Source organism: Aquarana catesbeiana, linkage group LG02 (assembly GCF_042186555.1).
Source record: "Aquarana catesbeiana isolate 2022-GZ linkage group LG02, ASM4218655v1, whole genome shotgun sequence".
Lineage (NCBI taxonomy): Eukaryota > Metazoa > Chordata > Amphibia > Anura > Ranidae > Aquarana > Aquarana catesbeiana.
The window spans coordinates 580,345,426-580,363,039 of record NC_133325.1 but is presented as its reverse complement, the minus strand read 5'-3'; the positions used below and the strand labels follow the sequence as shown (position 1 = coordinate 580,363,039).

General features: G+C 43.4%; 1 protein-coding gene across 4 annotated transcripts in view; it reads right to left on the bottom strand.

Annotated features, from left to right (window-relative positions):
* The window catches only part of RPS6KA1 (ribosomal protein S6 kinase A1), a 295,808-nt gene that overhangs the window by 88,422 nt on the left and 189,772 nt on the right, over positions 1–17,614 (bottom strand). For 3 of the 4 annotated variants that reach the window (XM_073616152.1, XM_073616150.1, XM_073616153.1), the window contains one exon: positions 15,246–15,362. In XM_073616152.1, the coding sequence (XP_073472253.1) occupies positions 15,246–15,362 (117 nt within the window). Of the gene's footprint in view, positions 1–15,245; positions 15,363–16,562; positions 16,793–17,614 lie in introns of those variants that run through there. The other variant, XM_073616149.1, reaches the window with a different exon arrangement.

The window sequence follows — 17,614 nt, the reverse complement described above, 5'->3', positions numbered from 1 at the left end:
CAATTTCCCACTACGTGCAGCAATTGGGAAATTGATAAATGCACAATGGTATTTCACCAAGGATACCATAAGTTCCAAATAATTACCATAGGTGGAGTTTGAGTACACAACGAACACTATTCTAGATTTGTGACATCTCACCACAGTGCAGGTTCACCTGGGAAGGGTGATTTACTAGTTCACTTTTCAGTTCATAGGCAGCGCCACTCACCCCCAACTCGTATATAAATTTCATATTACAGCTCTTGTTCATCCAGACCAGACAGGTTTCATGGTGGTCATGAAGCCAGGGACTATACTATCTGGGCATTACATCTCCTACTGTACATTGGGCCCAGCACTGCCCTGAGTCAAGGGTGATTTACTAGATCACTTTTCAGTTCAGCGCCCCCAACTCATATATATATATATATATATATATATATATATATATATATGAGTTGGGGGCGCTGAACTGAAAAGTGATATATATATATATCTCACACTATTTGAGCTCTTTTAGGGCTCCTTAGGGGAGGCTGCAGCCTAGCAGATTCATAAATATATATATATATAAATATATATATATATATATATATATATATATATATATATATATATATATATATATATATATATATATATATATATATATATATATATATATGCTGTAACGTGGTCCTGAAGGCGAACAGTCAACAATTTTGCCAATATCTTAGTGTCCGAATTCAATAATAAAATGAGCCTATAATTGGCACAGCACTGGGACTGGGGGTCTTTGCCTGGCTTTGACAACACCGTTATTTTGTCAAACTTTGAACATGGCATAAAGCCTAATGCTTAACATCCTAGCCAGGAGGCAGCCACATTTGTTCCCATGCTCAAAACTGGTGGGCGTAAAATCTAAGCTTGTCCCTAGCTCTACGGTCTAAGAATTGAGATGGACTTGTGGACTAAGCATCTCTCCATCCAGTTCAACCAATTAAAAAAAAAAAAAAAACACAACCATACAATCCCATATACCCACAGTTGATCCAGAGGAAGGCAAAAAAGCCCAGCAGAGCATGCTCCAATTTGCTACAGCAGGGGGAAAAATTCCTTCCTGATCCCCCGAGAGGCAAATCGAATATTCCCTGGATCAACTTTACCTATAAAAGTTAGTATCCAGTATAATTTTTATTTAGGAAAGAATCCAGGCCTTTTTTAAAGCAATCTTCTGAGCTTGCCAGAACCACCTCTGGAGGGAGTCTATTCCACATTTTCACAGCTCTTTCTGTAAAGAAACCTTTCCGTATTTGGAGATGAAATCTCTTTTCCTCTAGACGTAAAGGGTGCCCCCTTGTCCTCTGTTATGACCTTAAAGTGTTTGTTACCCTAAAAAATTAATAATGATAGAGAATAACTGTATCCTGTTCCCTTAAACCATGTTGTACAGCACAGTGCTTGCGCGGTGTAATTTGGCCCCCTGTATAACCTGAAATATCTGGCAGATCCTGCCTGGCTATTCCCTCCCCCCCTGTAAACGGACCACAGTTTCACAGTGGTCAGTTTATGTGCCTCCATCATCCGCTGCCATCTGTAGCTCTCCTGTGTCTTCCTTCCCCCTCCCTGTCAGCTCTGTACACTCCACGATCCTCCCATCCTACTGCTTTTATAACAACCTTTCAGCAATCCCCTCTGCTATGTTAAATAATGTCCCCAGTGCATTTAGGTTTTAAAAAAACTGCCGCTGTATACCGGATTTCAGAGCACCGATCGGCACTTACGTGACAGACCACCTCGCTCCTTCTGGCTGACCTCAGCAAGGGGTCCTTAGCCCCGCCCGCTTTGCTGTCAGTTCGAGAGAGGCAGCCGGTCATGTGAGCACCGATTGGCGCTCTGAAACCAGGTACACAGCGGCAGTTATAAAAAAAAGAAAATGCACTGGGGACATTATTAAACATAGCAGAGGGGATTGTTGCATGGCTTAACAATCGCTTTAAAGTGAATAACTCAACACAAAGTTCACTATATGGACCCCTTATGTATTTATACATGTTGATCATATCCCCCCTTAATCTCCTCTTCTCAAGAGAGAATAAATTCAGTTCCTCTAATCTTTCCTCAGTGGAGTTCCTCCATGCCTCTTATCAGTTTGGTTGCCCTTCTCTGTACTGTCTCCAGTTCCCTGATATCATTTTTGATAACTGGTGCCTAAAAACAATTGCATATTCCAGATGAGGTCTTACTAATGATTTGTACAGGGGCAAAATGATATCTCTCTCTCTCTGGAGTCCATACCTCTCAATACAAGAAAAGACTTTGCTCACTTTGGAAACCACAGCTTGACATTGCATGCTGTTATTAAGCTTATGATAGAACATATAATATAACCCCCAGATCCTTCTCCACTATGGATTCCACCAGTTGTACTCCCCCTAGTATGTATGATGCATGCATATTCTTAGCCCCCAAGTGCATAACTTTACATTTATCAACATTAAACCTCATTTGCCCAATTAAGTTGTACTGCGGCAGGTTGTCTTTATTACGCTAATCAGCGTCATTGTACGTTGCTTTGTTTAATATAGCAGGCGCATGGCCTGGGTGCGATGTCCGCCAGCCACCCGCGATTGCTCCACACAGAGGCAGAATGGGGTTCTGCCTATGTAAACACGGCTGATCATCGTTCTGAGGGGAGCTGAGAGTCATTGTCTATTCCTAGTGATTAGGAACAGCGATCTCTCTCCTCCTCCAGTCAACCCAGCCCCCATCAGTTAGAAACACCTCCCAGGGAACACATTTAACCCTTTGATCACCCCTGGTGTTAACCCCTTCCCTGCCAATGACATTTATACAGTAATCAGTGCATTTTTATAGCATTGATTGCTGTATAAATTTTACTGGTCCCAAAAAAAAAAAAAAAAAAAGAGGCAAAAGTGTCCAATCTGTCCGCCGCAATCCTGAAAAAAAATTTAAAAAAATAAAAAGCTGATCGCCGTCATTACTAGTAAAAAAATAAATAACAAAAATGCCAGAAATCTAGCCCCTTCTTTGTAGACACTATAACTTTTGTACAAACCAATCAATATACGCTTATTGTGATCTCTTTTATTAAAAATATGTAGAAGAATACATATTTACCTAAACTGAGGGAGAAATTTGTATTTTTTATAGATTTTTTGGGGATATTTATTATAGCAAAAGTATAAAAGTAATTTTTTCTCAAAACTGTCGCTCTTTGTTTATAGCACAAAAAATAAAAAAAAACAGAGGTGATCAAATACCTGCTCTAATAATGCTCTATTAGTGGGAAAAAAAAGGACGTCAATTTTGTTTGGGTACAGCATCGCACGTTCACACAATTGTCAGTTATAGCGACGCAGTGCCGTATCACAAAAAATGGCCTGTCATTAAGGAGGTAAATCCTTCCAGTCCTTAAGTGGTTAACCACTTAAGGACCAGCCTCGTTTTGGATTTTAGGTGTTTACATGTTTAAAACAGGTTTTTTGGTAGAAAATTACTTAGAACCCCCAAACATTATATGTGTTTTTTTTTCTAATACTCTAGAGAATAAAATGGAGGTCGTTGCAATACTTTTTTTTGCACCGTATTTGAGCAGCGGTCTTATAAGCGCACTTTTTTTGGAAAAAATTCACTTTTTTTGAATAAAAAAATAAGACAACAGTAAAGTTAGCCCAATGTTTTTTTATATTGTGAAATATAATGTTACGCCAAGTAAATTGATACCCAACATGTCACGCTTCAAAATTGCGCCCGCTCGTGGAATGGCGTCAAACTTTTACCCTCAAAAATCTCCATAGGCGACGTTTAAAAAAAATCTACAGGTTGCATGCTTTGCGTTACAGAGGAGGTCTAGGACTAGAATTATTGCTCTCGCTCTACCGGTCGCGGCGATACCTCACATGTGTGGTTTGACCACCGTTTTCATATGCGGGCGCTACTCACGTATGCGTTCGCTTCTGCACGCGAGCTCGTCGGGACGGGGGATTTTTAAAAAAAAAAAAATTGTGTCACTTTTATTCCTATTACAAGGAATGTAAACATCCCTTGTAATAGAAAAAAGCATGACAGGTCCTCTTAAATATGAGATCTGGGGTCAAAAAGACCTCAGATCTCATATTTACACTAAAATGCAATAAAAAAAAAAAAGTCATTTAAAAAAATGACATTGAAAAAAATATGCCTTTAAGAGGCGTGGGCGGAAGTGACGTTTTGACGTCGCCTCCGCCCAGCAGTGTCATGGAGACGAGTGGGCGCCATCCTTAGCCTCACTCGTCTCCAGGCACAGAAGGGAGACGGACGCGATTGCCTCCGTCACTACCGACGGCTCCGGTAAGCGGCGGAGGGCACTGGATCGTGGCAGGAGGGGGGGCCCTCTCCCGCCACCGATAAAAGTAATCTCGCGACTAATCCGCCGCAGGGACCACTTTTATCAGAAAGCCAACCGCCGCACGAAAACGGGGATAATGGGGTTATGGCAGCTATCTGCTGCCATAACAATGATATCCGCCAGCAAAGTTTGGACGTACTTCGGCGTGCAGCGGTCCGGAAGTGGTTAAACAGTTCATTGAGGTTGGCTTGTAAGTTGGAGACCTCCTGTAAGGATGTTATTCCACTGCATAGCTTGGTGTCATCTGCAAAGACAGAAATGGTACTTTTAAACCCCAACCCTATATCATTTATAAAGATATTAAAAAGTAAGGGTCCCAACGCTGAACCTTGGGGTACACCACTCAGAGTAATACCCCGTACACACGGTTGGATTTTCCGTCGGAAAATGTGTGATACGACCTTGTTGTCGGAAATTCCAACCGTGTGAAGGCTCCATCACACATTTTCCATCGGATTTTCCGACACACAAAGTTTGAGAGCAGGATATAAAATTTTCCGACAACAAAATCCGTTGTCGGAAATTCCGATCGTGTGTACACAAATCCGATGCACAAAGTGCCACGCATGCTCAGAATAAATAAAGAGATGAAAGCTATTGGCCACTGCCCCGTTTATAGTCCCGACGTACGTGTTTTACGTCACCGCGTTTAGAACGATCGGATTTTCTGACAACTTTGTGTGACCGTGTGTATGCAAGACAAGTTTGAGCCAACATCCGTCGGAAAAAATCCTAGGATTTTGTTGTCGGAATGTCCGAACAAAGTCCGACCGTGTGTACAGGGCATTAGAATCATTAACCATCACTGAATTCTGTCTTTTAGCCAGTTTTCAATCCATTTACAAATTGATCTTTCCAAGCCTGTAGACTTTACCTTACACATTAGTTGTGTGTGGGGAACTGTGTCAAATGCTTTTGCGAAATCCAAGTATACTACATCCACAGCCATCCCTCTGTCCAAGGTTTTACTTGCCTCCCCATAAAAAGAAATCAGGTTTGTTTGACAACTTCTGTCTTTTATGAATCCATGCTGTCTGTTGCTTAAAATATTTTTTTCCAGCAAGAACTCATCTACAGGCATACCCCACTTTTAAGTACACAATGGGACCAGAGCATGTATGTAAAATGAAGATGTACTTAAAGAGAAGCAATATCTTTTTCACTTCTGGGGTGTCAGGGGCTGTAGTGGGGGGGGGGGGGGGGATCAGGGCCTATAGTGGAGGGGGTCAGGGAGTGAAGTTTATAGTACTGTACAGTAATCCACTTATGTTTAGGGGGCAACTCTGGGCTGGCTGGCGGGCAACTCTGCCTCTTCACTGGCGACAACTCCAGGCAGCAGCTCAGTCTTCTCCAGGCCATACTGCGGCTGCACGGGATATCTGCACTTGCGAGGTCATTTACGTACACTCGCAGTTATGTCCGTATTTGCGACTGTACGTAAAGTGAGTGTACTTAAAGCGGGGTATGTCTGTATGTGGTCTTTTATTAACCACTTGCCGACCAGCCGCCGTCATTATACTGCGGAAGATCGGCACGATCCCGCGAACCATCATAGCTGTACGTCGGTCCAGGGGTGCCGATGCTCGTGACCGGTGGTCGCGGGCACGAGAGGCAGAACAGGGACGTGTGTGTGTGTGTGTATAAACACACATCCCAGTTCTGTGAGGAGAGAGCGATTGTGAGTTCCTACGAGCTGGGAACCACGATCTCCCATCTCCTATAGTCAGTCCCATCCCCCACAGTTAGAACACACACACATAGGGAACACAGTTAACCCCTTGATCACCCCTTAGTGTTAACCCCTTCCCTGCCAGTGACATTTACACAGCACTGATCGCTGTATAAATGCCAATGGTCCCAAAAATGTGTCAAAAGTGTCCGATATGTCCGCCATGTCGCAGTCCCGATAAAAATCGCAGATCGCCGCCATTACTAGTAAAAAATAATAATAATAAAAATGCCATAAATCTATCCCCTATTTTGTAAATGCTATAACTTGCGCAAACCAATATAAAACTTTTGCGCAAACCAATATACGCTTTTTGCAATTTTTGTTACCAAAAACATGAAGAATACATATCGGCCTAAACTGAGGAAAAAATTTGCTTTTAAAAAAAAAAAAAAAAATTGGGCTATTACAGCAAAAAGTACAAAACATTGTGTTTTTTCAAAATTGTCGCTTTTTTTTGTTTACAGCACAAAAAATAAAAACCACAGAGATGATCAAATAGCACCAAAAGAAAGCTCTGTTTGTGGGAAAAAAAGGATGTCAATTTTGTTTGGGTACAGCATCGCACGACCGCGCAATTGTCAGTTAAAGCGACGCAGTGCCGCATCGCAAAAAATGGCCTGGTCATTCTTCCGGGGCTGAAGTGGTTAAACTCCCCAGTATTGTCCCAACTACAGAAGTTAAACTAACAAGTCTATAGTTACTTGGTAAAGACTTTGATCCCTTTTTAAATATAGGCACCACATTGGCCCTACGCCAATCCAGTGGCATGATTCCATTCATTAAAGAATCTATAAAAATGAGAAAATGGCTTTGAAATGACAGAGCTCAATTCTTTCAGGATCCATGGGTGGATGCCATCTGGTTGAGGTGCTTTATCCACCTTTATTGTGTCTAAATATCTTTGGACCATATCACTTTTGAGACATTGTGGATCATTTGGAGCTGTGCAATACCATGCTCATTATGGGCTTGAGTTCCCCCAGCTCCTTTGTATACACAGAGTTGAAGAAAGTATTTAATAAATTTGCCTTCTCTTTGTCCCCAGTCACCCTCCCGATTATTTTATAAAGGGTCTACATGCTCAGACCTGACCTTTTTACTATTAATATAGTTGAAGAAGGTGTTTTGGGGTTTGTCCTATCTTTTGCAATCTGTTCTTCGTTATGAATTTTTGCATCCTTGATTTTTTTTTTTTTTTTTACATATTCGGTTATGTTCTTTGTAACATTTAAACGATGATAGTGTTCCTTCATTTTTATTATTTTTTAAAAGCACTTTTCTTATTATTTATAGCTTTTTTAACTTTGGCCATGAGCCACATAAAGGTTAGAATGCTAAAAATAAAACCTATTGCCCTTGGGAGTATACTTTGCAGTGAGTTCGCATACAGTCTTTTTGAAGAATTCCCATTTCTGTTATGTGTTAATCAATGTCAATATTCCCTCCCAGTCTAAGTCTTGGAGAGCAGCCCTTATCCTTTGAAAATTTGCTCTCTTAAAGTGAAGTGCTTTAATATTTCCCGTATGTGTTTGTTGCTTACAGCTAACAATAAATGAAATCATGATAGGTTCATTGCTACCCAGATGTTACTTTATATAAATATTGGTAATAAGCTCTGCAAGGTTTGAGATTACCAGGTCCAGAAGAGCATCATTCCTAGTCGGGCCCTCAATAAACTGGACCATAAAATTGTCTTGCAATAGGTTTATAAATGTTTGCCCTTTAACTGTTCCAGCAGTCCTGTTACTCCAGTCAATTTCCGGGTAGGTAAAATCCCCCTTTATCATCACTGTCCCAGCCCTTGCAAACCTTTCTATCTGTGCAAGGAGTTGAGTATCCACCTCCTCAACACTGGGAGGTCTATAACAAACTCCAATGATAACCTTTGTAGTACGCACATCCATGTAGATTTCCACATATAATGCTTCAGATTCATCGCACTTTCCATCAACTAAGTCCTCTTTCACACTCACTTTGAGATCACTTCTCACATAGAGAAAGACACCACCACCCCTCAGTTTTACCCTGTCTTTCTGAAAAAGCATAGCCAGAAATATTAATAGCCGAGTCATGTAAAGAATGAAGCCAAGATTCAGCAATACCAATTAAATCCTCCTTGTGCACCAGATGAATTGGTTTCAAAGTAAAACTGTGGAGAGTGGGATACCATCTCTAGAGTAGTTGGGTCATCTAAGAGTTTCTCCATACCTGCTCAGTCTGGTAGGCAGATGGACAGCATCACCAGAGAGTGGTCAGAGATCATTATAGATTCTATGGAAGATGAGACGTTACTCAAAAAAAAAAATTGGTCAATGAGAATGATATCAAGATATGAGTATTGAAAGTCTTGGAGTAATACCTAAAGTCTTTAAAGCGGAACTTCAGTAATTTTTTTCATCTTTTCATTTTTTTAAATCCTCTGTCCCTGTATAGTAAAACATTTTTTCCTGCCAGTAAATACCTTATATAGCCCACTTCCTCCCTCTTGTCTGATAAAAAGCCTAGGCTTATGACATCATGCACAGATATCTCCCTCACTCTCATGAGAGTTTGCCAGGAATGGAGGGGGGTGAGTCATAAGAGGGCCAATGAGAGCTGCAGAGCTGGAGGTGTGTCTGTGTAAACCCAGGAAGCGAAGAGGCAGCAGCTTCAGCTGCCCACAGTTAAAATGGATGTAGCCAGACTCAGTGGAGAGAGATTTCTGCAGCATATTTGGCAAGTACAGAATCACAGAATATATAAAATATGCAAAGTGGTTGGAGAGAAGCTTCAGAATGGCAAAGATGTTTTTATTACAAATTATGTGAGCAGACTGCAGTTCCTCTAACTCGGGGGTTTGTGACTCTAGCTGTCCATTCAATGTTAATTTTACAAAATATATATATATTTTTTTTAACATGTTTCAGAGCTCGGTAAGAGAGGGGTGTTTTACCTGAGGAGGTGTCCAGATCAGGGTCGAGGGTAACATTGAAATCCCCCCACCCCCCCCCAATACAACCAAACCTTTATTGAACTCTGTAAATTGCTTAGGAGTAGCAGATAGAAAATTAACAGTCCGGGAGCTTGGGGCGTAGGTTCCTGCAAAAGTATTTTTTTTTACAATGTATTAGTCCCTTAATAAAAAGGAAATGGCCCTCAGGGTCATTTTGTATAGATAACAGAGAGAACAGGCAGGATTTTTAGATGGCTAGAGAGACCCCCCCCCCCCTTGCCTTAGGGAAACATTATGGTACCATTGAGAGTACACTGTAAGGGGCAAGCGAGGGGTAGATTTGGTAATGAAGTGCGTTTTCGGCAACAGCGAGATGTCTGGGCACAGGTGTCGCAATGCCTGCCAAAGCCGGCCCCACTTCTTTGGGGAGCAGAGCCCCCTGAAATTAGAGGATAGTATTTTTATTTCTGAAGCCATGGTAAGTAAGGTTTAAGGATAAATACCTAGTGGGATCAACACATATACATGGCAAAATGGATAACAGACAAGTAGCGCCTGTAGGAATAGCGTAAGCAATCCTATGGTCTCCAGAAAAAAGGATAGCACTTCTATGGACAAAGAAAAAAAAAAAAAAAAAACAAACAACATCCAGAACAAAAGAACATACTCTAGAGGGAGGGTGGCAGCAGAATAAGGATGAGAATCCGCATCCGATGGCGTCCACCCGACTGCAAATCTGCAGAGTAAAATTCGTTTTCTTTTTTAAGGCTTTTGTTTATTTTCACCTGGTAATCCTGCGAATAACACACTTCCTGTTCTAGAGTGGCTACACCAAGTCACTCTACTGCATCTATGGTGGGAGCCATGGTTGTCATCCAGGCTGGACTTTAAGTGAGTCTTCCTCCATCAACCTCTACTAGAAGGAGGGGGGGGGGGGATTAGAAAAGGATATTTTTCCTTAAAAAAAGGAAGAGAATATTTTGCTCACAGGTGAAAAAGGATGATACATTTCTGGCAAGATCAGCAGGTATTTTCCTGTACTTGCTGAAAATAATCTTGGCCTGAAACTTACAGTAGCCACCACATCTCAAAACTGGAGCAATATATTAAATTATTGTGTTTGGCTTAGATATACTTTCCTTTAACTTTACTGTGTTATCTAGGGAAAGAGTTTAGTCCAGGAAGTTGATGTTGACAATGTTATATATCCGAACAAAGACAGTGATGGCCTTTTGGGAAGAAAGTATGATGAAACTATTGCCAGGAATAGTACTGCGATTGCTGAGATTCAAATACTGTACCTGCAAGGGCTACTTTTAAACTTAGCATGAACTACATAATAAAAATATATTGGATGCTAGGTCTACTTTAAAATATAGGGATATATCGTTACTTTACAGGTATCAGTGATGCTAAAATACAACGTTATCACTTGGAAGGACACAGGATATTTGTCAAGCAGGTTTCGATAGGAGTGGTACAATAAGATAACCCGTGTGAGTTATGAATGCAGAAATGTGCCCTGGGCACATGGGTAACACACGTGTTACACATCCTAAACCAGTTTTCTCTATGGAAGGGTTCTGTAAACAATATTAAGGTTATAACTGTGGGTGCATTGCAATGAATAGTGATTTCATCACTGATACTTGCTACTCCAAGTTGATGATATATATATAGGATATATGATACATTTTATTTTTTTATGAGAGAATGAACTCCTTAAGGGAAGTAAACGTCTCATTCCACAAAAATATCTTAAGTGCTAGTTCACACCAGATGCAGTTCCGTGTGCTTTTTTCTGCACTAAAAATGCATGCACAGTGTTTACCATGTATTCCAATGGCTCTAGTTCACACCATGCAGTCAGTTTCCGGTCAGTTTGCGGTGCAGAAACTGATCGGAAAATGACTGCATGGTGTGAACCAGAGCCATTGGAATACATAGGAAACACTGTGCATGCATTTTGTGCAGAAAAAAAAGCGCACAGAACTGAACGGAACTGCGTCTGGTGTGAACTAGTACTTATTATTATTATATTTATTTCAAGTACATATGAATCACCAAGCTAATAAAGTGGTAGTAACTTTTTTTAAATTTATTTTAAAAATAAAAAAACGTTATACTTACCTGCTCTGTGCAATAATATTGCACAGAGCAGCCTGGAACATCCTCTTGTGCTCCTCCTCTTCAATGTGTGCCACCATAGGAAGCTGCTTTCTATGGTGGCACATGTGCAGGCTCAATTTTGAACTGGGCCGTGTGCGTCCATTGGCAAACACAGCTGGGCTCGGCCCCCACCTGCCGCTGTCTGCTTTCTGGATTTGACTGACAGTAGCAGGAGCCAAGGGCTCCAATCTGCCAAGCCTGTGAGAGAGGAGGGAAGACCTGCAGATGAGTACACTCGGGTAAGTATTTAGGGGGGGTTTTGAGGGGGAGAAACGGGCACGTAATACCTTTAAAGCATCACTGCCAGTTTCCCTTAGTCAGGATGGCGGCGCCAGCATCCAAAAGTCGACTGAAGAATTGCTGGATGCTTGGACAGGTGGTCCTAATATTAAAAGTCAGCAGCTACAGTATTTGCAGCTGCTGACTTATTTTTTTTACTGAAGGATCCTGGAGATCCTCCTTAATCCCTCAGGGGATGAAGTGCATATAGCACTTGGCCCTGTTACCTTCTGACCACAGAGCTAGAGCAGGAATTGAGAGTGACAGCACTGGTTTCTGGCAGCAGTGTTGTCACTCTAGAGACTAGCGGTGCCATTCACAACAGATAATTCAGCGCCGCCTGCTTTTAAATAGTCACAGCCATGGCAGTAATATATTTTATTATTAGAAATGACTAGGTGACGTGTGTCCACACACACGGCACCAACCCCGACAGCGCTGATTGTTCATTCATAAAAAATAGCTTCATGGCTGTTTGATCTATCCACTGGGACTGTGAATGTCTACAAGAAATCCCTCGGCTTAATATCCTAAATGTACCTCGTCAGGAGGTACATTTAGGAGCATTCTAATTGGTTGGCGTCGTCACATGGGTGGCGCTGACCAATCAGAACCTGCATAGCCTATCTGGTCAGCGCGGGCTAAGAGAGAAAAAGCCGCAGGGATTTCAAATCTCCTGACTCGTAAAGCGGCGATACGATCTGTCAGAAAGGACAATTGCCCGACTCCAGGTTTGCGAGGACCGGGTATGATGGGGCAGGGTCCAGTGTAAGTTCACCTTACAGATTTTCTGTAAAGGCAAACTTTTACTTTGATCAACCCTGCCAGTGTTAAAGTGGTTGTAAACCCTTTTGTGTGACTTTTACCTGTAGGTAAGCCCATAGGCGTCGTTAAGCCAGGACTATTGAGGCTGGAGCCCCGAATGTGGGGCCAATAGCCTCGAGTGTCTGATCGCCGGAGAAAGGGAGAGAAAATAGGTCAGCCAGAAAGCAGCGGCGGCAGCGGCCGTTTACCTGTGTGATTCAACATTTTGCGGCGCCGCCCACTGCATGACTGACAAGCGGAGTAATATGCCGCCCGGCCTGAGGTACGCAGCAGGAGGTCAGGAGAAGTCACGCTGGAGGCCATGGTGGCTGTGACAGGGACAGTCACAGAACGAAGATTAAGGTGTGCATATCTCTCTGTGTTTCTCTCTTTCTCTCTCTCTCGATGGGGCACAGTGGCTGCAATTGATGGCACACAGTGGCTAATTTTAAATAAACTTAGGCTTAAGGGGGCAAGGGCAGGTAGGTCAGCGCGTGTCAGGTAGGTAGGGAGGTCAGCGCGTGTCAGGTAGGTAGGGAGGTCAGCGCGTGTCAGGTAGGTAGGGAGGAGGTAGGTAGGGAGGTCAGCGCGTGTCAGGTAGGTAGGGAGGTCAGCGCGTGTCAGGTAGGTAGGGAGGTCAGCGCGTGTCAGGTAGGTAGGGAGGTCAGCGCGTGTCAGGTAGGTAGGGAGGTCAGCGCGTGTCAGGTAGGTAGGGAGGTCAGCGCGTGTCAGCCAGGTAGGTCAGCGCGTGTCAGGTAGGTAGGTCAGCGCGTGTCAGGTAGGTTGGTCAGCGCGTGTCAGCCAGGTAGGTCAGCGCGTGTCAGGTAGGTAGGTCAGCGCGTGTCAGGTAGGTAGGTCAGCGCGTGTCAGGTAGGTAGGTCAGCGCGTGTCAGGTAGGTAGGTCAGCGCGTGTCAGGTAGGTAGGTCAGCGCGTGTCAGGTAGGTAGGTCAGCGCGTGTCAGGTAGGTAGGTCAGCGCGTGTCAGGTAGGTAGGTCAGCGCGTGTCAGGTAGGTAGGTCAGCGCGTGTCAGGTAGGTAGGTCAGCGCGTGTCAGGTAGGTAGGTCAGCGCGTGTCAGGTAGGTAGGTCAGCGCGTGTCAGGTAGGTAGGTCAGCGCGTGTCAGGTAGGTAGGTCAGCGCGTGTCAGGTAGGTAGGTCAGCGCGTGTCAGGTAGGTAGGTCAGTGTGTGTCAGGTAGGTAGGTCAGTGTGTGTCAGGTGGGTCAGTGTGTATCAGGTGGGTCAGTGTGTATCAGGTAGGTTAGTACATGTCAGGCAGGTCAGTGTATATCAGGTAGGTTGGTCAGTGTGTGTGTGTGTCAGGTAGGTAGGTCAGCGCATGTCAGCCAGGTAGGTCAGCGCATGTCAGCCAGGTAGGTCAGCGCATGTCAGCCAGGTAGGTCAGTACGTGTCAGGCATGTCATGTAGGTCAGTGCATGTCAGCCAGGTAGGTCAGTGCATGTCAGCCAGGTAGGTCAGTGCATGTCAGCCAGGTAGGTCAGTGCATGTCAGCCAGGTAGGTCAGTGCATGTCAGGTAGGCCAGTGTATGTCAGGTAGGTTAGTACGTGTCAGGCATGTCATGTAGGTCAGTGCATGTCAGGTAGGTCAGCGCATGTCAGGTAGGTTAGTACGTGTCAGGCATGTCATGTAGGTCAGCGCATGTCAGGTAGGTAGGTCAGCGCATGTCAGGTAGGTAGGTCAGCGCATGTCAGGTAGGTAGGTCAGTGCGTGTCAGCCAGGTAGGTCAGTGTGTGTCAGGTAGGTTAGTACGTGTCAGGCATGTCATGTAGGTCAGTGTATGTCAGGTAGGTTGGTCAGTGCGTGTCAGCCAGGGAGGTCAGTGCATGTCAGCCAGGGAGGTCAGTGCATGTCAGCCAGGGAGGTCAGTGCATGTCAGCCAGGGAGGTCAGTGCATGTCAGCCAGGGAGGTCAGTGCATGTCAGCCAGGGAGGTCAGTGCATGTCAGCCAGGGAGGTCAGTGCATGTCAGCCAGGGAGGTCAGTGCATGTCAGCCAGGTAGGTCAGTGCATGTCAGCCAGGTAGGTCAGTGCATGTCAGCCAGGTAGGTCATTGTAGGTCAGATAGGCAGGTCAGTTTGGGTCAGGTAGATTGATCAGTGTGTGTCAGGTAGGTTAGTACATGTCAGGCATGTCATGTAGGTCAGTGTATGTCAGTGAGGTAGGTCAGTGTGTGTCAGGTAGGTAACGCCCCCCTCCATATAACCCCACCGCCCCATCCCCATTCCCCCCGATGCCGGCTCTGACTTCGGGCTGAAGCCCCTGGTCTTTTTGGCACCTAGCAACGCCCCTGGGTAAGCCTAGAATAAGGCTTACCTATTAGGTAGTGGCAATATCTCCTAAACGTGCGCCGTTAAGAAGATATTTCCCTTGTAGTGCACCGATGTCGTCATCATCTGCGCATGCGCTGTGAAGAAACGGACCTCTGTGCCATTTCTTCACTGGCAAGTGCCGTGACTGACGGCTCCGAAGTCACGTGGTTTCGGCCAGTCTCAGAGCCTGAGTCCGCTGCCACGGAAGGAAGAGGGGTGAAGATGGAAGCAGCCTGCACAGCGTATAGTGCGGGCTTTGTTTGCAGGTGTCACATAATGGGCTAGTATGCGATGCATACTAGCCCATTATGCTTTTAATTTGCAAGGAGAAAAAGAGGAAGTAAAACCCATCAGTGTTTACTTCCTCTTTAAGTTGTTTGTCTCATCCATGTAAATTGACACATTCTGCTGGAGATTTTGGGCTTTTGAAAAACAGCCTTACTGGCTGGATCATCAGATGAAAATAAAAGAAAGAAATCTTACAAAAGGAAAGGAAACGAATACTGCTATCACATCCAGTAATTGGTAAGCTGTAATATAATAAATGTTTGTTTTTGGGTTTAATACTGCTTTAACTGAGCATTTAATAAATAACCCCAATAGCAGCAAATTATATTTGACTACACTTACCTTTCCAAAGGAACCTTGTCCAAGTACTTTCAAGAGGACAAAGTGTGACTGATCGGCCTTCTCAGAGCCTTCTTTGACATGGTGAGTAATAGCGATTTCCTTTACCACCATCTCATCCTGCAAAAAATAAATAAAAGTTACTTTAGTAAGGGTGAAAACCTGCAATAAAACCTTTATAAAAAACGGGAAAGGTACTGGTCCAAGGTCCCAAAAAAAAAAAGTGCTGCCTGGGAATGGGCGCCAACTGAATAAGCTTTAGCATGTGCATTTAAAATGTTATAAAAACGAATGCAACTGTCGAATTATAAACTGGCCCTGACTTTACCTCACCACCTTTACACACTTAATAAACTGTCTAGTAATTAAAGTGGTTGTAAAGGCTGAAGGTTTTTTTACCTTCATGCATTCTATACCTGAAGGTAAAAAACCTTTAGTGTGCAGCTCCCCCCTCAGCCCCCCTAATACTTACCCAAGCCAGATCTCGATCCAGCGATGTGCAGAAGACCTGAGGCTCTCCTGGGTCTCTCCCCAGTGAATGGCTGAGCTGCAGCAGTGGGAGCCATTGGCTCCCGCTGCTGTCAATCACAGCCAGCGAGGCGGGAGCGGGGCTGAGCTTATGGACGCAAAGAGACAGCTTGGGAGCGAGCATGCACGAGTGCCCCCACAGCAAGCGGCTTGTTATGGGGGCACCGGACAAGGGAGAGGGGCTCAGAGCACCAGCAGGGGACCCGAGAAGAGGAGGATCGGGTTGTTCTGTGCAAAACCTCCTATACAGAGCAGATAAGTCTAACATGTTTGTTATTTTTTTTTTTTTTAATAACATTTTTTCCCTTTACAATCACTTTAAGCTTGCTAGGTATTAGTTTGTGATATGCCGCAAGCACACCTTCCTAGCATGTCATCTATTATACATATGGAAAATTTTAAATAGATAACTGAATTTTACTGTACATGTCAATTTTTTTTTACAAAAAATAGACATGTAATAATTTGTGTGTTAGGAGTATATTTAAAAATGCAAAGTTTGGAGAAATAAGCATTTTTATCCGCTTTCCTTAAATCTAATAGCAGCATTTTAAGTCATATAGAAAACACCACATCTGTGCACCACACGGAAACATTTTAAAAGTAAATTTAAGCATTACACACCCCTTCTCAAAAACACAGGAAGTGGTAAAAACATCAACCAGTACCATACAGCAACAAAATAGATAGCTTTCCATATTTATGATAAATTCTATCATTTTTTTAGTCTACTTTTGCAGACCAAGTCTTGATGATGTGGTGATGCTACATAGCAAAAGTCCTGCTACTAACCTCATTGGCCTGCTGGTCTGTATCTGGTAGTGGAGGACATCGCGATTTGTCCCTGGTTTTTTTTTGTATCCAGATAGAAAGGAACGTCAAAAATCCGGGGATCTTAACCTCCTTCTCCATGGGCCCAATGCCCACATCGAGAAGGACGGTAAGTACGAAAAAGGAAGACTTTCTTGACAATCTTATAGTCTTCTCAACTTCTTACTGCAGAAACTGAAAGCAGCTTGTGATACTTAAAGAGTCTGATTAAACTTCCGTTACCTCAACCTCAAATGCAAAGAGATTATGTGAACCAATGAGATGACACTACGGTGAACATCCTTTTCCATTACCAGTATAGGGGCCTATTTATTAATAACTTGCACAACAGCACTGCAACTTCCTCAATGGTTTTCTGACAGAATCTTTAGTGATCTCAATCATAGCTAATAAAGACTGACAAGTGGCAGCTGATAAAGAGAAAACCAGTGAATGGATTTGGTCAAACCAAAAAGAGAAAAAAAAAAAAAGTCAGGAAAATAGAACCTCATTTTCTAGCAGACTGCCTAATCTGTAGTCAGTCAAATAACCACTGTCATATTTATCTGGGGGTAATTAAAAATGTAATTTTTTTTTTTATTGTGCTGAAATATCTAAAAATTGAGTAATACCACTGAATATGCTTTTATAAAATTGTAATAAAATGCAAAACCATCCAAAAAAAAAAAAAAAGAATAAAGGTACACTTAAAAATTGCCATGTGGAATATAAATTATACATATAAAGAGCTGGTAGGGCAGCCCATATATGATTTTGACCCCCCCCCCCCCCCCCCATCTACAAATTTCAAGGTGGATTGGGTGAATCCTCCCCGCTAAGCCTTTGTATTCCGACAGCAGGGAGACGACCCTGTCAGAACACACTGAAGCCGCTATAACAAGCCGCTTATATTGAAGTTGATCAGTAGTTTGACTTCTGTACAACCACCCTGCCCATACCACTCATTGGTAAAGCTCTCCTGAACCAGACAAATTTTGATCCACGTATGGCTCAAAAGTTTTAGAGCCGGATAG